This window comes from Sturnira hondurensis, unplaced genomic scaffold (genome assembly GCF_014824575.4).
Source record: "Sturnira hondurensis isolate 20B ecotype Veracruz unplaced genomic scaffold, ASM1482457v3 Scaffold0018484, whole genome shotgun sequence".
Lineage (NCBI taxonomy): Eukaryota > Metazoa > Chordata > Mammalia > Chiroptera > Phyllostomidae > Sturnira > Sturnira hondurensis.
In genome coordinates this window covers 10,364-37,655 of record NW_028091115.1, presented here as the reverse complement: position 1 = coordinate 37,655, position 27,292 = coordinate 10,364, and the positions used below count along the sequence as shown (strand labels likewise).

The window sequence follows — 27,292 nt, the reverse complement described above, 5'->3', positions numbered from 1 at the left end:
TATAATGACTAGCCTTACGAACAAAAATCAGGTTGAGAAGTCATATTGAATCTGCTGTCTCAGCTTCCCTCATGGGTCTTATAGATGCTAATAAAAGCATCAAGTTAATTAATAGAATTCGAAGAGGCTCAGGAAAGTCAAGAGGCTCTTGGATTTTTTTTTTACAAAAGGATATTAAGAAATAAGGTAAATAATGCAAGCATTGATAGGGGCAAATGAAACAGGAAACAGAAAGGGAAGATTCACAGGACTCATCCTAGCAGGGCTTATCCCATTTCTTGAATGGGGTTCAAACCTAACATTGTGCAGGCCAAAGAGATACCCGTATAGTCCCTCAGCATTAAAGGGCCCCGAACACGTCATATCTGTTTACCATAGTGTGAAGAAATTTAAAAAGCCGAAAGGCAAAAACTATAATGAGAAATCTGACCAGTAATTGCTTGGGACAGCCATTGGGCTGACTGATCAAGTTAAAGACTGACAAAAGGTCACTGGTGAATCACCGACTCACAGCTACAATGAGACCAATAGAACATAAAAATGTATGGTTAATAAGAATATGGAAGTTGGATTGTTTAAGCATGTATTATGTAAAGAAGTTAAGTCTTTCCCTAAATGTTTAAATAGGAATGGATATTAAGTCTGGCTGGGGAACATTTCTGCTTCTCAGTATTGCAAAACTAAAGCGTATTGATTAAATCTTAATGGAAGATTTGGATAAGAGTTCATTCACCTGGCACACAGCAGAGCTGCAGGGGAACTCACTTTAGATGCAATATGGATCCAGTGGCAAAAACCTCTGGGAAACATTGGACTTTCTGTTGAACTCTCTGTAGTGTCAGGCTTGGCAGACTACCCAGAAAACTAGAATGTTGCCCAAAGACTAATGTCATGCCCCCAGGAAGGATGTTAATGAATGTACAGAGTGTGATACCTGTGTGATGTTATCTGTTAAATTATGAATGCAGTGGCCTACAAGACTGCCCATCCTGTTCACCCCTTACAAAAGGGATCCTGTCCTGGGAGGGGGGTGGGTTTTTCTCCAGCCGGCCACTGGTATGAGTAGTTGGCTTGCTCATGTAAGTTTCTCCTGTTAAAGCTCTTGTGAATTTGAATATGGCTATATTCCCTAAGGCTATATGACAGTTCTTCAGAATCAATGCTGAATTCAGACTTTTGTGGCTGTCCCCCAAGAAGAGCCAAACACAAAAACACCAAGAATTGCAGTGGAGGAATTAGGGTAGCTTTATTGCAGGGCACCATGCAAGGAGAACTGGAAGCTATCACTTAAAAACATGGATTACCAATGGCTTACAACTGGGGTATTTAAAGGCAAAAAATAATAAGTAAGCATGAATAGGGGGTTCAGGGTGTGGGCTGTGTCAATTGGTCAGTTCTTGTGCAAGCTTCAGCAATTTTCTTAATCTCATTTTAGTTCTTGGTAGCATCCTGTCCAGGGTCTTCATGACTGTGGCCAGGTGGTCTTTTCTGCTTACAGATTTCTGCAAGACATCTTGGGATTGTGAGTCAGTGACATTATCTTAAGAGCAAGACCAAAAGCAGAACTACATATACCACGCTTAACAGGTTACATTCTTCTATTATCTTAAGCAAAGTATACTTTAATATATTGTTTCTGAAACTTGTTTTATATGCAGGCCTCAATGCCCCAGGACATACCTATATTCCAGTGCAACTAAGACTCTTAAAAGAGCTAATTTAATAAAAGCAACTAAAAGCTAAATTCTAGCATACTTACACTGTTATGATTTTGTCACTTTCAACAGGTCACAGTTTTCATTAGAAATTGAGGTTTTTAGGGGTTAAAAATCCAATATATGTAATTGAAGCTACTAGGAATAAATGAATCAACTAAGAATACAAGAAAAGTAGGATATGTTTTCAGTAATGGAAGGTATAAAGTATAGAGAAACTGTTTTGAGGGAAATTATAAGAAAATGAGTTTGTCCTAAAATAAGTTGATTATTTCTGAATGGTTAAGAGAACAAGAGACAAAATACACAGGGCAAGGAAAGTTGTATAAGGTTTGTTGCATCCAGCAATATATTAAAAAGATCATGTACCACGATCGAGTGGGATCCATCCCAGGGATGCAAGGATAGTTCAATATCTGCAAATCAATAAACATAATACATCACATAAACAAAAGGAAAGACAAAAATCACATGATCATATCAATAGATGCAAAAGAACCATCTGATAAGGTACAGCACCCATTTATGATAAAAACACTCAGCAAAGTGGTAGTACAGGGAGCATATCTCAACATAACAAAGGCCATATACGAGAAACCTACAGACAACATCATACTCAATGGGCAAAAACTAAAAGCTTTCCCACTAAGATCAGGAACAAGACAAGGATGTCCACTTTCACCACTTCTATTCAACACAGTATTGGAAGTCCTAGCCACAGCAATCAGACAAGAAAAAGAAATAAAAGGCATCTAAATTGGAAAGGAGGCAGCAAAACTATCATTGTTTGCAGATGATGTTGCTTTACCACCTGTAATAATGAAGGGCTTTCACTGTCTTAGACTAATATTGTATAGGGTACATAGGAAACCCTATAGACTCCACCAAAAAACTACCCAACCTAATAAGTGAATTTGGTAAAACAGTGGGATACAAAGTCAATACTCAGAAATCAAAGGCATTTTTGTACACTAACAGTGAAATATCACAAAGAGAAAGGCATTTTTGTTTATCAACAATGTAACATTAGAAGCAGAAAAAAATCCCATTTGCTATACCAACAAGAAAAATAAAGTACCTAGGAATAAACCTAACCAAGGAGGTAAAAGACCTGCACTCAGAAAACTACACAACACTGAAGAAAGAAATTAAGGTAGACATAAATAAATAAAAGCATATACCGTGTTTGTGGATTGGAAGAATTAACATCATCAAAATATCCATACTACCTAAGGCAATTTATAGATTCAATGCAATCCCTATTAAAATACCAATGACATATTTCAGGGATATAGAACAAACTTTTAAAAAATTTATATGGAATCAAAAATGACCCTGAATAGCTGCAGCAATTTTGAGGAAGAAGAGCAAAGTAGAAGGGATCACAATACCTGACATCAAATTATATTACAAGGCCACAGTAATCAAAACACTCTGGTACTGGCACAAGAACAGATACTTGGACCAATGGAACAAAACAGAAAGCCCAGAAATAAACCCAAGTCTCTATGGTCAATTAATATTTGACAAAGGGGACAGAAGCATAAAATCGAGTAAAAATAGCCTCTTCATCATATGGCGTTGGGAGAGCTGGACAGCTACATGCAAAAAAAAAAAAAAAAAGAAGCTTGACTACCAACTTACACCATACACAAAAATAAACTCAAGGTGGATAAAAGACTTAAATATAAGTCGCGACACCATTAAAGTCCTAGAGGAGAACATAGGTAGGAAAGTCTCAGATATTCCACACAGCAATATTTTCACTGATATGTCCCCTAGAGCAAGGAAAGGACATAAAGGAAAGAATAAACAAATGGGATCTCATCAAAATAAAAAGCTTCTGGACAGCTAAAGAAAACAGTACGAAAATAAAAAGAGAACCAGCTGTATGGGAAAATATATTTGCAAATAATACTTCAAACAAGCATTTGATCTCCAAAATATATAAAGAACTTACATGAGTTCACTACAGGAAGACAAACAACCCAATTAAAAAATCGGCAAAGGACCTGACCAGACACTTCTCCAAGGAGGACATACAGAGGGCTCAGAGACATGAAAAAATGCTCAGTATCACTAGCCATCAGAGAGATGCGAATTAAAACCACAATGAGATACCACTTCACATTGTTGAGAATGGTCATCATAAACACATCAACAAACAACAAGTGCTGGCAAGGCTGTGGAGAAAAGGGAACCCTAGTACACTGTTGGTGGGAATGCGGACTGGTGCAGCCACTGTTGAAAACAGTCTGGAATTTCCTCAGAAAACTAAAAATGGAACTGCCTTTTGACCTGGCAATTCCACTGCTGGGACCATACCTTAAGAATCCTGAAACAGCAATTCAAAAGAACCTATGCACCCCAATGTTCATAGCAGCACAATTTACAATAGCCAAGTGATGGAAACAGCCTAAGTGCCCATCAGTAAATAAGTGGATCAAAGCAGCATGGTACATTTACACAATGGAATACTACGCAGCAGAAAGAAAGGAGCTCCTGCCCTTAGCAACAGAATGGACGGAACTGGAGAGTTTTATGCTAAGTGAAATAAGCCAGGCAGTGAAAGATAAATACCGTATAATCTTACTTATAAGTGGAACTTAATCAACAAAACAAACAAGCAAGTAAAATAGAACTGAGACACTGAAAGAAAGAACAAACTGACAGTGATTAGAGGGGAGGCAGGAGGGGGAAAACAGGGGAAAGAAGAGGAAGGGCCTTCAAGGAACATGTATAAAGAACCCATGGACAAAGCCAAAGGGAGGTAGGATTCGGGGTGGGAGGTGGGGGTGGGTGGGGCAGGGGAAGGTGATCGTGGGAAAATGGAGACAACTGTATTTGAACAACAATAAAAATAAAAAACATCTAAGATTCCTTAAGAAAAGCAAGAGCTTGTGGCATCTGAACCAAGACTGCAGTCTCCCTCCCCCTTCCCAATTCAGTGAGATAGAAACTCCATTCCAGAGTGCAGCCAGAAATACAGGACTCCCTGCTCAATGCAGCTCCCAGTTGGTGGTAGTGGTGGGGTTATCTTCCCAGGAGGGGAAGCACATCAGCATTTCTCATTCGGCTTTCAGCTACCTGTGGCTGAGGCTAAGTTCTAGGATAGTTCAGGAGAGAGATGGGCATCCCTTCTTTCAACTAGGCCCCTCTTGTGGGACAGGGCCTGTACCTTGAGCATGGCACAAGAGAAAATAATGGGGCCGTGATCCCCCTTGCCTGGCTGGTAAGATGGTTCCACAGTGCCAGAGGCAAGCTGGGACCTCCCAGTCTCCCATAATACTCAGGGCCTAACATGGTGGCATTACTCAGAGAGAAGCAGGTCATTCACCCCACCTCCTGGGGGGAAAAGCAGTGCACAAACAAAATAGATAGCTGCTGATCTCTTTCAAAGGAACTAAATTTGCAACACTGGGTGGTGGTCAAGTTCAAAGATATTCTCTAAAACAGTGGAAGCTGTGAAAGGTAATTTGGAGGAGACTGTAGGTAGATTCAGTAGAGATACAGGCTACATTGCTGGCCCAGTAATCTGCACGGGAGAACTGGGTAAAGAGGCAGGTGGGAGAAACCTTCTTCCAAGGCTAAGGACAAATATTAAACAATGATCTAGGGAAGTTCCTTCAAAAGAGCTCCAATTTGTTTGGATTAGATTCTAGAGCAATTTATGCCTGAAGGTATTTTTGAAAACCAGAGAGCAATTATTCTACAATTGGTGAGATTTCACAAATAAGTGTGGTTAGGAAAAGAAACAAAGAAATCTGTCAAAACCACTGTTGAATCGGGGTGCAGTGGTACACCAAAGGTCACATCCCTTGAGGACCAATGTCAGAAGCTTAACACTAGTCGATGGAGGCTGGGGAAGCAGGGATAAATTAAATAAGATAATTCAATAAAATAATTGAATTCAATAAAATAACCCAGCCAGTCACAAATAATAATAAGCCCTGAAGAGAGAGTAGAGGGGCCTGCAATGAGTCAGTTTAATACGCAGGGCTTGGCACAAACAAAACCCCTTTTTATTACAAAATCTCTTATTACAAAATCATAAGCATGTAATTCTATGACATAACAATATCACATTCAAGCACACCATATGCCATTTTAGGTGAAATGTACAAATTAAAACTAAATGATCACACCCATATTATTAGCTACCAACCACACTCAAGCCTCCCTTACTTCTGCTGGACCCTGTATGACCTAAAATGTCCAGTTTCCAACAAAAATATTATGAGATATGCAAATAATCAGGAAAGTATAACTTGTACACTAGGGGGTGGCATAGAGAGGGAAGCAGGTAACAGAAACTGCCTCTGAATGCCCGAATGATGGATTTAATGAAGACTTCAAAGTACTCATTATAAATACATTCAGAGAATTAAAGGAAACCATGATTAAAGAAAAAAGAAAGGTATGATAACAATATTGTATCAAACAGATAATATCAATAGATTAAGATTTACATAAAGAACCAAATGAACATTTTGGAGTTGAAAAATGCAGTAAATGAAATGAAAAGCACACTAGAGGGGCTTACATTAGTGTGGTCGGGCTACCATAACAAGATACCACAGGCTGGGTAGCTTAACAACAGATACCTATTTTCTCACAGTTCTAGAGGCTAGAATCCCAAATTCCAAGGTCAAAGTGTCTGCAAGTTTTGTTGCTTCTAAGGACTCTTTCTTTGGCTTGTAGATGGCTGCCTTTCCACTGTGGCCTCCCACTGTCACTCCTCAGTACACATGTGCCCTTGGTGGGGTTTTTTTTGTGTGTGTCCAAATTTCCTCTTACAAGGATACCACTCAGATCGGATTAGGTGCACCTTAACTCAGTGTTTTAACTTAGTCACGTCCTTTAAAGGCCCTACCCAAATACAGTCCCATTCTGAGGTACTGGGAGTTAGGATTTCAACATGACTTTTGGAAGGGATACAATTCAGCCTATATGGAGCTTAGTGGTAATTCTGAATCATCGGAATTAGTGAATTCAAAGAGAGATCCAAAGAATAAAGAGAAAAAAGAATGAAGAAAAATGAAGAGATGTCAGGAAAAATGTGGGATGTAAGTGAACCAACATCCATGTAATAGAAGTAACAAGGAGTGAAGAGGGAGAAAGGAAAAATATATTTGAAGAAATTGGGCAGAAAACTGTACTTGAACAATTGAAATAAAAAAAGAAATAATGGCTGAAAACTCCCAATTTTCTGAAAAAATATCTAGGAAGCTCAATGGACTCCAGTATAAATGCAAAAAAGTCTAGAAATAGACATATAATAAAAATGTTGAAATCTAGTTTCAGGGAGAAAATCTTGAAAGTAGCAAAAGAAAAATCACTCATCACTCAAAGGGAATTCCAATAGGATTTAAAGCTATTTATCAGAAGCAATAGCAGCCAGAAGAAAGTGGGATAATAAATTCAAAGTACTTACAGAAAACAGTCAACCAAGAAACCTATATTGAGCAAAGCTATCTTTCAAAAATGAAGGTGAAATAAAGACATTACCTGGTAAATAAAAACTGAGAATTCATTCAAATAGTAAGGAAGTTCTTTAGGATGAAATCAAGTGACCCCAGACATTAATTAGCATCCACACTCCCTCCCCCCAAAAGAAAGTACAAGTAAAGACAATAATGTAATTATTTAAAGAAATAGAAATGCACATTTCTTCTCCTCTTCACTGATTTAAATAACTATAAAATAATACAAATATAATGCATTGTTGGGAAAGTGACATATAGAAATGTATTATATATGCCAATAAAGTCACAAAGGGTGTGGGTGGAGCAAAGATATATTGGGCTAAGGAAATGATTCCAGATGGTACATGATTCAAATGTACCAGAACAAATATGGAACATAAATGATAAATAAAGTTAATATAATGGATGGTATTAAGTATATATGTTATCCTTTCTTAGCTCTTTCAAAACTCATTGAATTATATTAAGTAATATAACAACGTATTGTTAAGTTTGTAACATTTATACATGTAATATGTGTAAAAATTATATCACAAAAGGGGGCAAGAGGGAATACAGGTACCATATTTTGCTACATATAATATACACTTTTTTGCCCAAATTTTTGAGGAAAAAATAAGGATGTGCATTATACATGGGTAGTACTAATTCCATATCTATATAAGTGTTTTTAATTCTTTTATTTATGCTTATGCATTAAAAGTGTGACTCTAGAAAGCAATAACAATATCCATATGCAAACTAATACCCTGGAATATGATCGCTGGTTTTGTTTATAAATATAAATAAATAAATAAATAAATAATTGAATTAAAAAATGAAAACAAAAGTTTGGGCCAAAAATGTGAGTGTGCATTATACATGGCAAAATGTTATTTGGGGATAATGTTTCATGTCCCATGGAGTAAGATTAGTATAAATCTGAAACTGATTCTGATATATTAAGACACATATGAGCCCTGGCTGGTGTAGCTCAGTGGATTGAGCACAGGCCTGCGAACCAGACTATCGAGGTTCGATTCCCAGTCAGGGCACATGTCTGGGTTGCGGGCCAGTTCCCGGCAGGGGCCAGGTCCCAGCAGGGGATGCACGAGAAGCAACCATACATTGATGTTTCTCTCCCTCTCTCCTTCCCCTCTAAAGATAAATAAATAAAATATTTTTAAAAAAGACACATATGGTAAGCCCTGGAGCTGCAATTAGGAAAATAACTATAAAAATGTGGAAAAAAATAAGTTAAAATGCTAAATTAGAAAAATATTCACTTAATGAAAAAGAAAGCAGCAAAAGTGGAATTGAGGAACATAAGTGAAATGAGACATATATAAAAATATGTATATATGTATAAATACACACACACATATAAATGGCAGATGTATCTCCAACTCTATCAATAGTAACATTACATGTGAATGGGTTAAACAATCAATAGAGATTGTCAGACTGGATTAAAAAACAAGATCCAAGTATATGCTGATATACTATCTATAGGAAACACACCAGATTCAAAGATATAAACAGACTGAAAGTAAAAGGATAGGAAAAGATTTATCATGGAAACAGCAATGACAAGAAAGCTGAAGTGGCTATACTGATATCAGACATAATAGACTTTAAAACAAAAAAAATGTTACTAGAAATAAAGAAGGACATTCTATAACGATAAAAGGGTCAATCCAACAGGAGGATATGAAAGTTATATATAAGTTATAGATTATATGTGTGTGGATATATATATAAAAGAGCACCAATATTAATTCAAGGAAAAACGGACAGAAATGAAGGAGAAATGAAGGGATAAATAGACAATTCAACAATATTTTTTTGAGACTTTAATATTCTACTTTCAATAGTGAATAGAACAATTAAGCAGAAGATCAAGGAAACAGAAAAGCTGAGCAAACTATAAACCAACTAGACCTAAGAGATACATTCTACCCATAGAACATTCTACCCAACAACAGTAGAGCGTATATTCTACTCAACTGTAGATGGAACCTCCTCTAGGATGGACCAAATTGTAGGCCACAAAACAAGCCTTAATAAGTTTAGAAGAAATGAAAAAATAGAAAGTATGTTCTCTAGCCACAAGAGATTGAAATGAGAAAGAAATAATATGAGAAAAACTGGAAAATTTAGAACTATGTGGAAATTAACAACTATAAAATGATTCAAAGAAGAAATCAAATGAAAAATTAGAAAATATTTTAAGATCAAAACTATGACCAAAATATAGAACAACCATCTCTCAGAACAATCATAAATCTAGTTGAGTGGAAGTCTAACAAGTACAGAATTGTAGAAACCACACACATCTATCCAGGCTGGCAGGAGGGGCACAGATGTGGAATGGGCTGGTCTCCATATTTCACACACAAAAAAATTCCTCCTAGATAAAAAATTCAGGAGGGCCCTGGATAGTGTGGCTCAGTGGATGGACTGCTGGCCTGTGAACTGAAGGATCACTGGTTCAATTCCCAGTCAGGACACATGCCTGGGTTGGGGGTTGCAGGCCAAGTCCCCAGTAGGTGGTGTGCAAGAGGCAACCACACATTGATGTTTCTCTTCCTTTCTTTCTCCCTTCCCCCACCCAAAATAAATAAATAGATAAATAAATAAATCTTAAAAAATTTTTGGAGGAATAATTTGGGAGTGAGCTGTCCTAGCCCCACACCAGGCCACGCCCCCCGGGTTTCATGCCAGGAAGTTAAGTCCTCATAACTCCTGGTTGCAAAAACCAGTGGGAACTTATTGGTGGAAGAAACTTCTGGAGTCCTAAGCAGTTCCCCTTAAGGAACCCACACACAGACTTAATCAGACTCACTCCCTCTGAGCTCCAGCACCAGGGTAACAAACAGCTTAAAAGGCACCAGTGGCACACAGGGAGAAACTAAAGTATCTGGCATCAAGGCAGGAGATGGGGGGCAGCTTTCTCTAAGACAGAAAGGCAGGCAGAGGCCACTGTTCCTCTTCTGAGCCCTCTACCCACAGAGCCACACAGTGCCATATCTGAGAGTCCATCAAACTGGCTAACAGTTTGTCCCACGTTGGAGATCCCCTGAGATTCTGTCTCACCCACTTATGGGCCCATTTACACTGTTAACCTTGAATTTTCCATATGAATAGCTAATCTTGGCTCATGCTTCTCAACTTCCTAAATCCTATGAAATAAGCAACAGCTGTCCTCTGAAAGTCTCCAGCTCCCACACCTCTTGTTAAGCGGTCCCAGGCCTGGCACTAGTAGCAACCAGCCTAGATTCACAGCTTGGCTTTGTGTGGGAATCTCCAAGCGCAGCACAAGCAGCAGCCATGTCAGATCGCTTTATAGCTCAGCAAGGGTGGCCTGGGCAGAACACAAGTGAGGGCTGACCTTGGCTTGTACCAAGGGAAAGCCGACAGCTTGCCCACACACTGGACAGCTACAGACCACGTCAGAGCACCACGACCCTGCCCCTGCACAGCTGATTCTCCATGAAGGGTGGATGTTGGTGGTCAGTGGTCACAGCCAGGCCTTGCAGCTGACTGGCCTGGATAAATTCCTCCCATTGACCTGCCAATAGCAATCAAGACTGAATTACAGAGGAGGGTGTACTTAGCCCAGATGAACGGCACACTTTGAGTACCCAGCTTGGGTGATAGGGTAGGCTGTGCCACTGGACCCTACAGGACACCTACTATATTAGGCCACACTACCAAGACAGGGAGTCATAGCAGCTCTACCTAATACACAGAAACAAATACAGGGAGGCTGTCAAAATGAGGAGACAAAGCATGGCCCAAATGAAAGAACAGATCAAAACTCCAGAAAGAGAGAACTAAATGAAATGGAGATAAGCAATCTATTAGATGCAAAGTTCAAAACACTGGTCATAAGGATGCTCAAGGAAATTAGTGAGGACCTCAGCAGCATAAGAAAGAGCCAGTCAGAAACAAAGGATATACTAATTGAAATAAAGAACAATTTATAGGGATACAATAGTAGAGTGGATGAAGCTGAGAATCAGATCAATGACTTGGAACACAAGGAAGCAAAAAAAAAACAACAACAAAAAAAACAAACCCAAAAACCCAAACAACCAATTAGAACAACAAGAAGAAAAAAGAATACCCCCCCCCCCAAATGAGTACAGTGTAAGCAGCCTCTGGGACAACTCCAAGCATTCCAACATTCACATCATAGGGGTGCCAGGAGAAGAGAAGGAGCAAGAAATTGTAAATTTATTTGAAAAAATAGTGAAAGAAAACTTCCCTAATTTGGTGAAGGAAATAGACATGCAAGCCCAGGAAACACAGAGTCCCAAACAGGATGGATGCAAAGAGGCCCACTTCAAGACACATCATAATTAAAATGCCAAACACTAAAAATAAAGAGAGAAGCTTAAAAGCAGCGAGGGAAAAGCAGTTTGTTACCGACAGGGGAGTTCCCATAAGACTATTAGCTGATTTCTCAAAAGAAACTTTTAAGGCTAGAAGAGATTGGCAAGAAATACTAAAAGTCATGAAAAGTAGGGACCTACAGCCAAGATTGCTCCACCCAGCAAAGCTATCATTTAGAATTGAAGGGCAGATACAGAGCTTCCCAGACAAGGTAAAACTAAAAGAGTTCATCATCACCAAATCATTATCATATGAAATGTTCAAGGGGCTTATTTAAGAAAAAGAAGATCAAAACTATGGACAATAATATGGCAATAAACACATACTTATCAACAACTGAATCTAAAAAACAAACTAAGCAAACAAGAACAGAGACAGAATCATGGATACGGAGAGCATTTTGATGGTTGCCAGATGGGTGGGTGGGTGGGTGGGTGGATGGAATGGGTGAAGAGGTAAGGGGATTAATTAGGAAGTACAATAGGTAGTTACAGAATAGCAATGGGAATGTAACTACAGTGTAGAAAATGGAGTAGCCAAAGGACTTTTCTATACATGACCCATGGACATGAATAATGGTGGGGGGACTGCCTGAGGGAGTGGAGGGTGCTGTGTGGAGGGGGCAAAGGGGGAATAATTGAGAGAACTATAATAGCATAATCAATAAAATAATAAATAAAGATATTCACAGACAAAAAAGATTAAAATAAATGGAAAAGCATCATGTGTTTATCAATTAGAAAGTTTATCTAAACATTAATTAATAGTGCTAACATAGCACTGCTACCTAAATTGATCTACAGATACAATGCAATCTCTATCAGAACTCAAGCTGAAAAAAAAAAACCCAGTTCATTTATTTGTAGAAATTGATAAGCTGATTCAAAGCACAGAGTTGTGCTTTGGAATTGGCCCTGTCCACTGTGACTCAGTGGGTTGGGCATCATCCCGAAAAGCGAGGGATCACTGGTTCAAAAATGTGTAATGAATATTCATAGCATCATTATTCCTAATAGCCAAAATGTGGAAACAAACAACTGAACTGTCCATCAAATGATGGATAAACAAAATGTAGTATATCCATACAATGGAATATTACTTAGCCATATTAACAAATATTACTTAGCTATATATCCATACAATGTAATATTACTTAGCCAGCATGCTACAACATGAATGAAACTTGAAAACATGCTAAGTGAAAGCAGGCAGTCACATAAGGCCACATAATATGATTGATATTTGCCCGAAGAGGCAAATATATGGACAGAAAGGAGAATAGTGGTTGCCTGTGGGGGTGGGGGCAAAGGGGAATGATGGACAGCGACTCCTGATGGGGATGGGTTTCTTTAGGAGGTGTTCAACGTGTTCTTGAATGAGATGGTGATGCTTGCATAACCTTGGGAATATACTAAAAGCCACTCAAGTGTGTACTTTAAAATGGTGAATGAGATACGATATTTACATGGTATGTGAGTTATGTCAATGAAGGTGTTACAAAAGAGGGTAAATGGGAGATGAAAAAGACAAGCTATTAAGCAGACATTATCCTTGCTTTGGTGAGAGGGAAGGAGTGATAAATCACTAAAGAGGAAGACTGGGTCAACAAAGAAACAAGCAAGGCAATGACTACCATAAAAGTCAGCAAGTGGCCCTGGCTGGTGTAGCTCAGTGGATTGAGCGCGAGCCTGCGAACCAGACGATCGCGGTTTGATTCCCAGTCAGGGCACATGCCTGGGTTGCAGGCCAGGTCCCAGCAGGGGACGCACAAGGGTAACCATACATTGATATTTCTCTCCCTCTCTCTTTCCTTCCCCTCTAAAGATAAATAAATAAAATCTAAAAAAAAAGTCAGCAAGTGGTTACCTGGAAAATGATATATGAGGGACTTCTTGAGTGTCGTCGATTTTGTATTTTTAATGGTACAATCAAATATTATGTATTCCACAGTTATAAAACGCTTTGTAAATACTTTCCCTTATATTTGTTAGGATGTACACTTTCTGATCACATTTTAAATTTGATACTAAGGCGGAATTAAGTTTAAGCTAAATGAAGTAATATTTCTTTAAATTTGTATATATGGATGCTTCTAACTTGTCCTGTCACTTGACTTTTGCATTTTCTTTTTCTTGTGCTTCAGTCTCTGTCGTAATCTGGAATACAAAGAGAACCCCCAGGAAGGAAATAGTATTCTTGTTGGCCGCCTTGTCTTTATCCTTTAGCCATCTTGGACTGCTCTGAGTTCGGAGCTGAAACCAGTCTCTCACTTCAGGTTCTTGGTATATATATATATGGATAATATATATATATATATATATATATATATATATATCTATATATTCGGTTGGCCAAAAAGTCTGTTCAGTTTTTTTTCCATAAAATAAAAGACACACTTTTCATATTCACCAACAACTTTATTGATTTGGATATTTTGAGTATATTGGCATTCTCCCACTATTGGCTCCTAGAGGGTAGAGGCCAAGGGTGCTGCTAAACGCCTTCCAATGCATAAGACAGCTCCGCAGCAGAGAATTGTTTGGCCAAAATGTCAATAGTACCAAGAAATTTCACAAACCACTTTTGACACGTCCCATCAGTCACAGCACCTTCTCCATACACTGCACAAATCTGTTTGTGTGTTTCAGTTGTATTTTTACCTTTCTTTTTTAAAAAAGATTTTTAAAAATTTTATTTTTAGAGAGAGGGGCAGGGAGGGAGAAAGAGGGGGAGAGAAACATCAATGTGTGGTGGCCTCTCATGTGCCCCCCACTGGGGACCTGGCCTGCTACCCAGGCACATGCCCTGACTGGGAATTGAACCAGCAACCGGTTCACAGGCCGGCACTTAATCCACTGAGCTACACCAGCCAGGGCTATTTTTACCTTTCTTGAAATAATAAAGCTTAATACATTGAAAATGTTTATACTTTCTTTCAACTTCAATATTAAAATGGCTGCACAAAATTCACCAATTTTAGTAAATTTTAAAAACTGTATTATTTTATTTATTTACTTTTAGAGAGAGGGGACGGGAGGGAGAAAGAGGGGGAGAGAAACATCAATGAGCAGTTGCCTCTCGACCACCCCCATCTGGGCACCTGGTCTGAAACCTAGGCATGACCCCTGGCTGGGATTCGAACCAGAGACCCTTTGGTTTGCACGCTGGCACTCACTCCACTGAGCCACACCAGCTGGGGCGTAAGTTTTTTTTTTTAATGCACTTATATGACAGCTGTCACAATATAATCTAACAAAATTGTTTCAAAAGAAGTTAAAGACAACTAAGCACTATTAGAGCCATTGTATGGAAAAAACTAGATGAATTTTTTGGCCAACCCAATACTTAACTCTCTGCCTGGGATATTCTCTCTCCTACCAGGGTCATTTCTGAGGGGAGACTACTCTGACCTCAGACTAGGTTAGTTCCCTCAGAGTCCAGCCACAATCTCATCTCTGTTGGCACGTTTTTTTCCAAAATAAATTAAACAACTGAAGAACAACTATTTCATTTCCACCAATGAAGAAGATGCAGTCTTTGACTAACAGTGATAAAAAGAGGTCTGACGTCAAACAAGAAAGAAAGGCTAAGAATTCTTATAATAAATAAAAAAGCACATTCTTGAGAAGAATCAGTCCTGAATTGTTAGCCTCCAGACTGGTCCAAAATTGTAATCTTGTAAATGACTGTTACAACTTTAAAAAAAATGTAATCGTAAACTTGTAAACATGAAAAACACCTTGAGTACACCACTGATTTATGCACTTTTGTGGAGTTATTATCCCTTTATGAATATGCTGAATGTTATGGATCCTGAGAACAATGCTCATTTGCATAGAGTTTGTATGTTCTCTCAAGATTCACAGACAGCTATTAAAAAACATGTAGAATAGTAGACAAATGTTATCTTTCTCTTCTTCTCTCAGCTACATAAGACTAACTTCAGACACATGCTTTTAATACCACCCCATCTCAATTCTAGCTACCTTTTAGAATTCAGGCATCAGCAGCATTCCTTCCCTTTCATCTTGTTTTCTCCTGGACCCTTTCTCTTAGCTTACATAATATATAAAAACAATTCAATGTTATCTTTTTCTTTTCCCCCCAGAAATATAACTGTATCATTTAAACATAGCATAAAAAAATCTCAAAGAAATTCAAGAACGAAAAGTCCAAAGAGAAAAGTAACCAATTCCCTAGACTTACACCATTAAAAGTAAGCAGTGTTCCAGACACCTCTTCAAGGAGGACATACAAAGGATCCAGAGACATATGAAAAGATGCTCAGCATCACTAGCCACCAGAGAGATACAAATCAAAACCACAATGAGATACCACTTCACATCAGTGAGAATGGCCATCATAAATAAAAAATAAATATCCAAAGGTATTGGAGAGAATGTGGAGAAAAGGGAACCCTAGTGCACTGTTGGTGGGAATGCAGACTGGTGCAGCCACTGTGGAAAGCAGTACGGAGTTTCCTCAGAAAGCTAAAGGAACTGCTTTTTGATCCAGTGATGCCACTGCTGGAATTATACCCTAAGAATCCTGAAACACAAATTCAAAAGAACATATGTACCCCAATGTTCATAACAGCACAATTTACAATAGCCAAGTGCTGGAAACAGCCTAAGTGCCCATTAATGAATGAGTGGATCAAAAAACTGTGGTTCATTTACACAGTGCAATACTACCCAGCGGAAAGAAAGCAGAAAAGGTAGGACCTTTTGCAACAGGATGCAACATGGATGGAAGTGGAGAGCATTATGCTAAGTGAAATAAGCCCGGCAGTGAAAGACAAATACCATATGATCTCACCAGTAACAGGAACCTAATCAATAAAACAAACAAACATGCAAAATAGAACCAGAGACCTGGAAATAAAGAGCAAACTGACAGCGATCAGAGGGGAGGGGAATAACAGGAAAAGAAAGGGAATAGGCAAGTCAAGGAACATGAATAGAGGACTCACAGGCTGGGAAATGGGGTGGGGATTGACCGTAGGGAGGGTGGGGAGCAGGGGAGAGCAACTGGGAAAAAGGTGGGACAACTAACTGCACATCAATAATAATAATAAAATAAGCAATGTTCCCATTTGATGATGATTACTTTAGACATTTTTCTCTTCACTGTATATCTTTTTCCATAAAGCTTTATTCTACTTCTGAATAACTTTTTTAGTATAAATTCTCAGGAATATTTTAAAACTTGAACCATTCTAATGATTAATTTGCTACTCATTACCATATTTCTTTCCATGAGACTTTTTTTTTAAGGTGAAGGGAGGAAGAGAGGGAGAAAGAAAATCAATGTGTGGTTGCCTCTCACACGCCCCCTACTGGGACCTGGCCTGCAACCCAGGCTTGCACCCTGACTGGGAATCAACCCGTGATCCTTTGTTTCAAAGGCCATCATTCAATCCACTGAGCCACACCAGCCAGGGCTCCATGAGACTTTTTAAGAACACTCTTCCTTTGCCATCCATGGCAGTATGTGCTTCTGTTTCTTGTTGGGCTCTGTCTTTTTGTTTCATACCTTAAATGCTCTTTCCTGTGTGATGCTTTCTTAAGCCTTTTCCCAGTAGGCCTCTTAAGTATCTTACGTGTACCCACTATACTTTTTACATTGTGTTATGGAAGGTTTCATATTAATACACTGAGAAGAGTATGGCATCTCTGCTATGGTTTTCCTTTTAAAAATGAATAACCTGAATTTAATCATAAGGAAACATCAGACAAAGCAAAACTGGGAGGTAGCTACAGAATAACTGGCCAGCACTCTCCAGATGTGTCAGGGACATGAATGACAAAGACTGAGAGTTCTACCACAATGTGTGGCCCTAGATGGCACTGAGGTCCAGAAAGAGGACATTAGTAGAGCAACTGAAGAAATATGAATAAGGCCTGTAATTTAGTTACTAGTGTGTACCACTGTTAATACTGTGATTTTACTAATAGTAGCAGTTATGTGGGTATAAGAAATCTGTTTTTTCCAAATTTATAATTTCAATGCAATACCAATAAAAATTCCAGCATATTTTTGAAGAGGTTGACATGATGAATCTAATTTTTTTTAAATTTGATTTTAGAGAGAGAGAAGAAAGGAGGGAGGGACAGGGAGAGGGAGGGGAGCGAGAGAGAGAAAGAAAGAAATATCAATTTGTTGTTCCTCTTATTGATGCATTCATTGGTTGATTCCTGTATATGCCCTGACCAGGTATTGAACCGGCAACCTCGGCATATGCGGATGATACTCTAACCAACTGAGCCACCCAGCCAGGGCCTAAAATCTTTACGGAAATCCAAGTAAACAAGCATAAACAAAAAAAATATTTTACCATGTATCAAGTGAGTTTGTAATTCTCAACTCCGACAACACTGGGATTGGGATTATCCAGGTCAACCCAGTGCACCTGTTTCCCTTGTACTCATCACACCTGTGACTGTTCGATGTCTAGCTCCACGAGTACAGGGCTGTGTCTATTTTGTTTGCTAATATCCCCTATGCCAAGCACAGTGCCTGACACAGAATAGCTCCTCAAATATCTTTAAGTGGACTCATGATGTGAATAAAAAAAATAACAACGCTAACCTGAATTTATTCTTGCATCTCTTTCCTGGGATTAGTCCAAATTCTAGCCACATCAATAAAAATTTACTAATCATTTGGCTTAACTGGCATCCCTACCTCTTGTCAGCCATCTCCCTGCAATCTATCTGATAGTCTGCAACCACAACATTTTAAAAAAAGATTTTATTTATTTATCTTTAGAGGGGAAGAGAAGGAGAGAGGGAGAGAAATATCAATGTATGGTTGCCTCTCATGCGTCCCCTGCTGGGAACTGGCCTGCAACCCAGGCATGTGCCCTGACTGGGAATCGAACCGCGATACACATTTTTAAAAAGTCCAATTGTGTTCCTTCCCCCAAACTCTGCTATTTCCCCATTACCTACAGAATATACTCAAGCTCCTCAGCTTGTATTTAAGGCTTTGGCCCCACACTCACTTTTGAAACCTTTCTGGTTTATTAAGGGCTTATTATATGCCAAGCACTAGGCTAGTCACAGGAGTTCACAAATTAGTTGGGAATACAGATATACAGTAGTGCATGACCAACTATATTACAGGGTTTGTGAGGACACAGTTTCAGATAACACATTACAAATACAGTGGTACCTTGGTACTGTCGTTAATTTGTTCTGGAACTCATGAATACCCAAACTGACGAGTACTGAATGCTGAAGCATTTTCTCTTGTGGGGCAGTGGCATGATTCATACAAGTTCTAGCAAATGTGCTGAGTCCCAAGCAAGCACCCAGTGCTAAAACATTTTTTCTCTCTCACCAAAATGTGAGGAGTACTGGGTTTGATGAGTTCTGAATCAGACAAGTACCAAGGTATGACTATTAGGCTCTTGCCCTTTGCATGTTCACAAGTTCAGTCTAGGGCTGCAATGTCCAATGGGGTAGCTCCAGCCACATTTCAAGTGCTTAAGAGCACATAAAGCCAATATCATATTGGACAGCACAGCAAAGATCATTTCAATCATCCATGGAAGGAGGGAGGTTACTGTAGGTGCTTAAAAAGAGAGCAAGGGCCATTTTTCCATAAATGCATTCTGTGGTGCTAGCCACCTGTCCCCAGCAAACACATCTCGGCTGGGGTATATAGCACAGGCTCCCAATAAAGATAATGCATAAAATAAACCATTAAGTGATGCATAAATGTGATATAATAAATAGGTTCAGTTCTTCCTTTCACCACACCTTAGGTCAGAAATTTCAAGCAAATTCTAGCTCTTTCCCCAAACTGCTCCTATCTCTGTTATTTATTACAGAGTTCTGAGAAGTTACACACAGACAGCATTTATACTAGGTAAAAATACAGATTATACCTACCTTGATGCTTTCACAAGCCATCTATCCAGGAACCTACTTCACCACCTGCCTTTTCCTCTGTCACTTTCCCTAGGAAGGAAGGACACAAAGTAAGATTTCCAAAATATTTATTTTGACATTGGAGAATAATGGGAGAACTAAGTAATGGGAACTGGACCCTCATCGGGGTCTTTTGGAAAATCATAAGTACCATCATCTTCTGCAGCCTGATGCTTATCCAGTTTAGCAATCAATTCTTTCGCTGGGTTGAACACGCCATTGGTCTGCTGGTCACAGACGTAGCAGCGCGGGGTGGTGCGGAAATGCTGCAGTGCACAGCTCTCGCAGAAATAATGCTTGCACTTGGTGACAACTGGGTTTTGGAAGGTCTGGCGACAGATGAAACACTTGAATGGCATTTCCTCATCATCGCTTCCCACTTCATAGTTTTCGTCCTCATTGACACCATAGCGACCCTCATCAAGCTCACGTTCGATCTGCCACCCGTGTTTGTAATCTGATCGGTCATGTAGGAATTTGCAGCTGTCTCCGAAGCCGCAAAAGCCTGTCTCCTTGTAGTCCTTACAAATGTCCGGCTGGTAATCCCAGCGCACGGTGGCACGTAGATGTTCAGGAGCTCGGATGGGGCCCTTCCGCACCATTCCGGAGGAAGCATTGCCCATAGATGTATCTTTGGGCTTCATGTATTTCTGATAGTTATTGATTCCTCGATAGATCTTGTCATCTTCCTTGCCCCTCAGCTCCTCCTGGATTTTCTGGCTGCGCTCAAAGATGGCTTGTGCGTCACGCTCCTTTTCTGTGTCAAGCTCATAGACAGCAGTCGCCCCCATATCCTCTGGCCCCACGGGTTTTGCCGAGCGGGTGGACTTGTAGAACACACGGAGAGCCTCAGGCTTGTTCCCCTTACCCTCCTCCTCCCCCTCCTCCTCCTCGCTACTCAAGTCACAGTAAAGCACCTTCTGTTTACCACTGCCACGGGTCTTCTGTATCATGGGATTGTGGGTCGCCCGCTTCTTTTCCCGGCGAACCACAGTGCTGCCTTCGTCACTGCTGCTGTTGCTGCTGTCTCCCGGCTCTTGGTCGCAGATCGGGCGCTTCCTGCGGCCTGCAGGCCCCTTTCGCCCAGGCTTCTTGAACAGGAAGGTGCATACCTGGTCGGTCGCCTTTCCTGGAGAAAGTTGCTCTGCCATTTTCAAGTCCTAATCTCCGAAACGGCCACGGGGTTCTGAGTGGTGTGGGGTTTGCTTCACGTTACTGCACACCCGGCTCTCCGCTGAAAATGGGAGCACAATGCGCTGCAGAAAAACTGCGGAGCACTGAGACGAGACAGTACGTCACCGTGGAGCCCTGTCGGCCACCGTCGTTTCCTCGGGAGGTGTACGTGACCACGCCCAGGCGGGACTGCCGTGGAGCGTTGTGGGAAGGGGTCAAGCCACTGACTTTTCAGGGACCTGGAAGGTGTTTTTCTGGCTTTGGTAACCTTGCTGCGATGTGGTTCGAGATTCTCCCCGGGCTGGCCGTCATGGGCGTCTGTCTAGTCCTCCCCGGAATTGCCACTGCGCACATCCACAGGTTCAGTAATGGGCGCAAGGTAAGGCGGCTTTTGGGCCTGGCGGCCGAAGCCGCGGACGGACGTTACGTAACGGGCGTTGGGCTTGGGAGGGCACTGGCGTTGGTACCCGTTGTCGGAGAAGGGGAATATAGAGATGGGCCCGTCCCCCGCCCCACTATTTTTCCTGCTGTTGGAAAGCGGAGGTTTGCGGAATGAAGCCCGACGGAAACAACATTCTGCTCTGCCAGAAACAGCTAGTTGCTGTGTGGACGAAGGCGGGCCGGGGGGTGGAGTAGAGATTCGGGCCCTGGGAAAGTAGAGTAGAAGAGGTTAGGTCCAAGCTCCCAGGCAGAGGAGGGATTCGTCAGTCTTGCCCCCATTTCTTCCGAGTTCTGATCTCCTTTGTTGCTCAATTTTGATTTTAACTCCTCGTATTCACATCTTGCTAGCTTCTCATTCATTATTTCTTCCTCAACCTTGATTAGGTTATTTTAAAAAAATGATTTCACAGAAAGAGAAAAGGGAGAAAGAAACCTCGATCGCTTGCTTTCAGTTCGCACCCCGACGGGGGGATCGAACTCGCACCCTTTTGGTGCTTGGGACGAATCTTCATTCACCTGGATAACCCGGTCAGGGCCCTTAATTACGTTTTTACCTAGACATTTTTATCTCCTTTTTTTTTTGGCATAAGGGAACTTTACTAAAAACAAAACCGGGCGAGCCAAGTATTACAAACAGGGACTCGTAGCAAAACAAAAGAGAAAAAAGTAGTGGGCGGGAGAGTCTTGGAAGGACTGGGGGCGGGGGCAGAGAACTGGAAAGGGGAGAGTACTGGTATATTTCTTTTTCTTTTTTTGTTTTTATTTATTTTCCATTTTTTATTTAATTATTTTTCAAGTACAGTTTTCTGTCTATTACTCCCATCCCATCCCACCCCCGTGCTCCCCCCTCCCATTTCCACCCTTCTCAGTTGTTGTCCATGTATCCTTTATATGGTATATTTCTTATTGCCATTTATTTTAAAAAAAAACCAACACAAGAAAACACACATGCACACAACCAACATTTGTTCCCAAGTAGAAACATAAATAGGGCAGAATCAAACATTGCTCTCTCTTCCAAATGCAAAAAATAAGAAAAAAAGTAAACAGCAACGCAGGGCTTCAGGCTGCACCCCCTCGGAACCCTCTTCTGTAGCGATGTGTACAAGGGGAGGCAGTGCACCCCCGGGAGTAGGGGGTCCTGCTTGTGGAGTCTGAGGCACCCTCTCTGAATCCTGGCATCATTCGGGGGCGTTCCTGGGGCCACACTATCTCCAAGTCCGGGACACCCACGCCCGCCCCACGCGAGCCCGCATCTGGAGGAGGGCCCCCCCCTCCCCGCACGGGCTTAGTATGCCCCGCAGGCATCTGGTGCTGGGGCACCAGTTGGCAGCAGCTGTTGACGTGGCCAAGGACTTTTTTCCTTGAGCTGTGCCACCTGCTCACTTAGCAGGCTCGCGATGGGCACCAGCTCCATGTTCTGGTTCTTGGGTGCCTTTACTTTGTCCTTGCAAGACGCGCTCTAGCTTGCACTTGCGGCACTTGGAGTGATGTGGTGGCACAGTCGTTTGCGCTCTGCCTTGATGCCCTCTTGAGTGTCCATGACAATGGGCGATGGCGGTGAGAAGCTTTGCACGTTGGGCAGCGTCTGCTACTCATCCTTATGCGACTCATCCTTGTGCGCGCCCGTGGGCGGGGTTGGGGGTGGGAGGGCACGGGCTTGGCAGCGAAGGCAGCTGTCTCAGCGCACCTCGCATTCCCAGTGTTGCCCTTGTGGCTGCTCAGGTTCTCATACCCCGGGGCCTTGGATGTGGCCACTGCAGGAACCAGCTCGCCGGGAGGCCTGGTGCCCAGGCTGGCCGTGCTCGAGGGTCCCTGAGCCACTGCTACAGTGGGGATCGTGCGCAAACCCAGCTTGTTCTGCTTGTGCAAGTTCTCCAGGGCCTTGATAAAGCCCCTGGGGAACTGTTCCTCGAAGGCCGCCACCTTGGGGCAGAGGAATTGAGTGTTTGTCGTGTGGTGGTGACAAGTCCATTAGACTGGATGATGAGGCGCTCGAGTTTGGGCGAAGCGAGCTCGAGCAGCCCTAGGTCCGGTGAGGCGAGAGGGCCGCCACAGGGCACCGAGCCAGGCGTGCCCTACGTGCGTATGGGAGCCGGGGGCTGCACAGCCGCAGCCTTGAGCGCCACCTTCTCGCTCAGGTTCAGCATCAGCGCATCTTTCTTCATCATGCTGCCTGCTGCTACCATGGGGGTGCCCCAGAACAGGTGACCTGGGGACTCAAAGCTGCCACCAGCCAGGTGGCTTAGCGGCTCGTAGCTGTAGAAGGGTGTCTCCATCCTCCGCCTTCCTCTCCACGCCAGTGGGAGGGGGAGAGGGGAGTGGCCGCGGCTACTGTGCCCAGCCCTCCCCTGGCAGTTGTTTCCCCTCCATTTTCTCTTGCAGGCCTTTAGGAATGTACGTCAAGATTCTGTTTTTCAGCATTGTAATTTACCCTTCTTCCTAGTCCTTTACATCAGCTCTAGACTAGAGAGTATAAGTGTATTTGCTTTTGTGATTGTCCTTCACGTGTGATCTACCACTGTTTTATTTCCATTAGGTCCCAAAAGGAAACAAGTAGTCATGTCTTTAAAAAGACATGGGGGCAGGGAAGAAATAAATAAAATGATGCAGGTTAAAATAAGAAGTGCAAGTTACTGCTCTGGCTGGCTGATGGGACTCAGTGGATTGAGCACTGGCCTGCGAACCAAAGGGTTGCTGGTTCGATTCTTAGTCAGGGCACATGCCTGGGTTGCAGGCCAGGTCAGATCTCCAGTGTGGGGCACACCAGAGGCAGCCATACACTGATGTTTCTCTCTCTGTCTTTCTCATTCCCTTCCCCTCTGTTTAAAGTTTAAAAAAATTAAAAAAAAGAAGTGTAAGTTACCATCTTGATTCTAAAGTTTAGTGCTCTGATTTTATTTAGGATTCTGGTCTTATGTTGTTAATTTTATTTTTATTTCAGTGATGATTCCATTATTCCAGAATGTCACTTATTAAAGTTGTAACATTCTTCTATTGGGCCACTCATCTTAAAACTGCAATAATGATTTTTTTAATTGTAGGAAAAAAGAGTTGCCTATTATCCATTTCAGTGGAGTTTGATGGAAAGAGATAGGCGTGTCTCTGGAGTTAATCGCTACTATGTGTCAAAGGTAAGATGGCTGTAATGCTAGCTGTCCAGTGGGTACTGGTAATATTTTGCCAAAGGTCTTACAGTGCTAATTGAATTTGCATTTTGTTGTCTATTAGTAAGGTTGAAGAGTCTTTCACATATTTAATGATCGTTTGTATTTCTAGTTCTGTTGATTATTTACCTATATACTTTACTTGCTCTGCTCTCTTTATATAGGGTTTCTTTATCTATTATGGATATTAATCTTATCTCTTTTATGTGTTCAAATATTTTCCCCAATCTACTGTCTTTATCACTTTGTGATAGTAGTTTTTAATTTTGATGATCAATTTGTATTTTACCATTTTGGATTTTGGGTTTCATGTCTTTCTTACAAATGAGCTTCCTATTCAAGATTATGAAAATATATTTTCCTAATTCCTCCAAATACTGTAACAGTTTCTTTTTCCTTTTTACATTTTGTGCGTTGATCCATCTACAGGTCATTTTGGGTATGATGTGGAGTCAGGATTTAACATTCCTTTTTTCCCAAGAGATAGGCAGTTGTCACAATTACCCATTTATAGACCAGTCCATTTTTTATTTGAAGTATCACTCTAGTAAACTAAATTTCTATGTACACTTGGGCCTGTTTCACAAATGTGCTTTTCTGTACTCAGTTGGTTTGCCAATTCCTGCACCAGTATCATACATATGTAAAGAATCACTGTAATTTTATATTTGATTAAATCATATGAAATTGTTTTTGTAGGTCAGAAATGGTCAAGTAGTAGCATCATTATGTGGTTCAACCTAATAGTGTCTTATATCATCTTGTAGGAGTTCATCTTCATTACTCTTTAAAAAATTTTTACTTACCTTTTTCTATTTTCTCTTTGCTCATTTATTTCTCAGTGAACCTAAGTAAATATTAATTCCATTTTATAAATGAGCAAACAGAGGGTTGCTGGTTAAATAACACTATGAGGACTCAACTTAGGTGATCTGTCTCAAGTGCCATTTGCGAATCCAGTCTAAAGTAGATTGAACATGATGATGGCAATGTACTCATCCAGAACAGTATTTCTCGAAATATGGTCCAAGAATAACCATCCTAATCTGGCATATGAGATAAAATGCAGACTCCTATGCCCCTGGCCAAACCAAACAAATTAGGACTTCTACAGGGTGGCTCCTAAGATAGCAATTTTAATTTCTCTCAAGGTGATTCCTCTTGTAATAGTGAACAAAATACCTGGACTGTGTTGTTTTAACACCTAGAAGAAATGTCATCGCTGATTAATCTTTTACTTGATAATTTCTGAAGTATTTGGTTGTGGACTGAGTAAGATAGAGAGGATATTCTGAAAAAATAGTGTGATGCTTACACAGGGCAAGAGTTTTGGATTTGGGGGGCCCTGAACTTGAATGCTGGCTTTGCTACTACTTCCTCTCTGACTTAAGCAACTTTTAACCTCTCCAAGCCTTTCTTTTTCATCTGTGAAAAAAAAAAGTAGAATGAGGTTAATAATATCTCCCCCATGTTGGCTGTTGTTCTATAAAAAACTGTTTTCTCTTAGTGTTCTCTGACTCTCTGAGGGTGCTTTTTAGAAGGATCCAGATGATAAAAAGTTGCTTGACTTCAGTTCTGGTTGGGGGGAGGGGGAGGTCTTTTCATATAAAGTGGTATGTTTGCTGCTGTCAGAAAATGAAAACTAGAAGTCATTGTAAGTTATTCTTTCTTACTTTAGTGATTATACAATTCAGTCCAGTCTGTTGTCGCAGTTAGAAATGTGGGGTGTGAAAGTACTTTCTTTAACCACAGGGAATGCCATTTGGTGACACTAGAAATAAGAGTACGTGTACATCTTTGATGGGAACATAATTCTTACATTTCCTTTTTAAACTGTTTTTCAGGGTTTGGAGAACATTGATTAAGGAGCATTTTCCTGATTGATGAAAAATAACTCCATTATGCTCATCTACCCCTGCTAAAAGGTTATGCAGCGTATTATGTAGTGCATAATAAACATTAAAAAGTAAAATCAAAGGTTTTCTTTACTTTTTAAAATACAAGTAGTACACAAGATCAAGCAGTCTACCCAGGGTAGCTTTATCACTTAAAAAAACAACAACTAGAAGATAGCTCAAGCCTTGTAAAATTATACACATAATGTATACCGAGCACCCATCATTCCCCAGCACCTAATGGTAGTTGCTGCTATTATAATAGGTATTTTAAAACATTGGGTTTTTTCTTTCTAGTTCCTTTTCAGGGTGAATTCAATAATGTTTAAAGTTCCCGTTAGGATGCTTTTAAAACTGAGACTGCACCTTTCATGCGTTCTGTATCTAACACATATTAAGTGTTATTCTTTGTTTTAGTGGTACAGCAGCAACAGTCATTATGTGTATTAACATGAGTATACTGACCACTTAAAATAAAGCATTGTATGTTCACTGCTAAAAGTAATCACATAATTTAAAGATCTGAAAAGGTGAAGGACTGTAAAGATGGCGATACTCAATGTATATAGATCAACACCCAGGCGACTCCAGATGAGAGGTTTCCTCTAGGATAGATTTCCACATGATGCCCACACCAAGCCAAATCTTGAAGGTTGAGTAGGATTTACAAGATAAACAACCGAGAGGAGGACATCATGCAGAGAAAGCAGCATGAGTGTGGGGAAACAAACTAGCATGGCTGTGTGGGAATGATGTACAGTGCAAGCCATGTGTAGAGCTAGAGCAAAGATTGTGAGACAGGAAGTAGAGGGAAAAGGTTCTGGAGAGATTGGTAGCCTCTGCAGGGCAGGAAACAGGAGAGATGGTGACTTGCCCACATCTGCCTGGCTGCTTGGAAGAGGATGGAGTAAAGCAGTGGTTTTCAACCAGGGCAGGTTTGCCCCCAGGACACGTTTGGGAATTCCGAGATGGTTTTCATTGTCACAACATAGGAAGTTGGGTGAGGTGTTACTGACATCTAGTGGTTAGAGGCCAGCAAGGCTAACCATCCTACGCAGAAGCCAGCCCCTCCTCCCCAGAACAGCTTTAGGTAGCCCAAAG

General features: G+C 40.9%; 2 protein-coding genes and 1 pseudogene across 4 annotated transcripts; 1 reads left to right on the top strand and 2 right to left on the bottom strand.

Annotated features, from left to right (window-relative positions):
• Nucleotides 1-1,221: 1,221 nt before the first annotated feature.
• Nucleotides 1,222-20,791, bottom strand: RNF113A (ring finger protein 113A). Of its 3 annotated transcripts, none has more exons than XM_037069129.1 (3): nucleotides 19,667-20,791; nucleotides 19,477-19,545; nucleotides 1,222-1,540 (listed from the first exon to the last, which is right to left on the bottom strand). In XM_037069129.1, the coding sequence occupies exons 1-2, from the start codon at nucleotides 20,664-20,666 to the stop codon at nucleotides 19,487-19,489; spliced, it is 1,059 nt and encodes a 352-aa protein (XP_036925024.1). In that variant the 5' UTR covers nucleotides 20,667-20,791; the 3' UTR covers nucleotides 1,222-1,540; nucleotides 19,477-19,486. The 3 variants fall into 3 exon arrangements, with proteins under 3 accessions (XP_036925024.1, XP_036925022.1, XP_036925023.1); XM_037069127.1 differs by having other exon boundaries at nucleotides 1,222-1,513; XM_037069128.1 differs by having other exon boundaries at nucleotides 1,222-1,502.
• An 82-nt stretch (nucleotides 20,792-20,873) lies between these two features.
• On the top strand, nucleotides 20,874-26,268 carry NDUFA1 (NADH:ubiquinone oxidoreductase subunit A1). Its single transcript, XM_037069130.1, has 3 exons — nucleotides 20,874-21,067; nucleotides 24,174-24,263; nucleotides 26,141-26,268. Exons 1-3 carry the CDS (start codon nucleotides 20,966-20,968, stop codon nucleotides 26,159-26,161), a joined length of 213 nt encoding a protein of 70 aa, XP_036925025.1. The 5' UTR covers nucleotides 20,874-20,965; the 3' UTR covers nucleotides 26,162-26,268.
• LOC119003023 (transcription factor jun-D-like) lies at nucleotides 22,192-23,623 on the bottom strand (annotated as a pseudogene).
• Nucleotides 26,269-27,292: the final 1,024 nt, after the last annotated feature.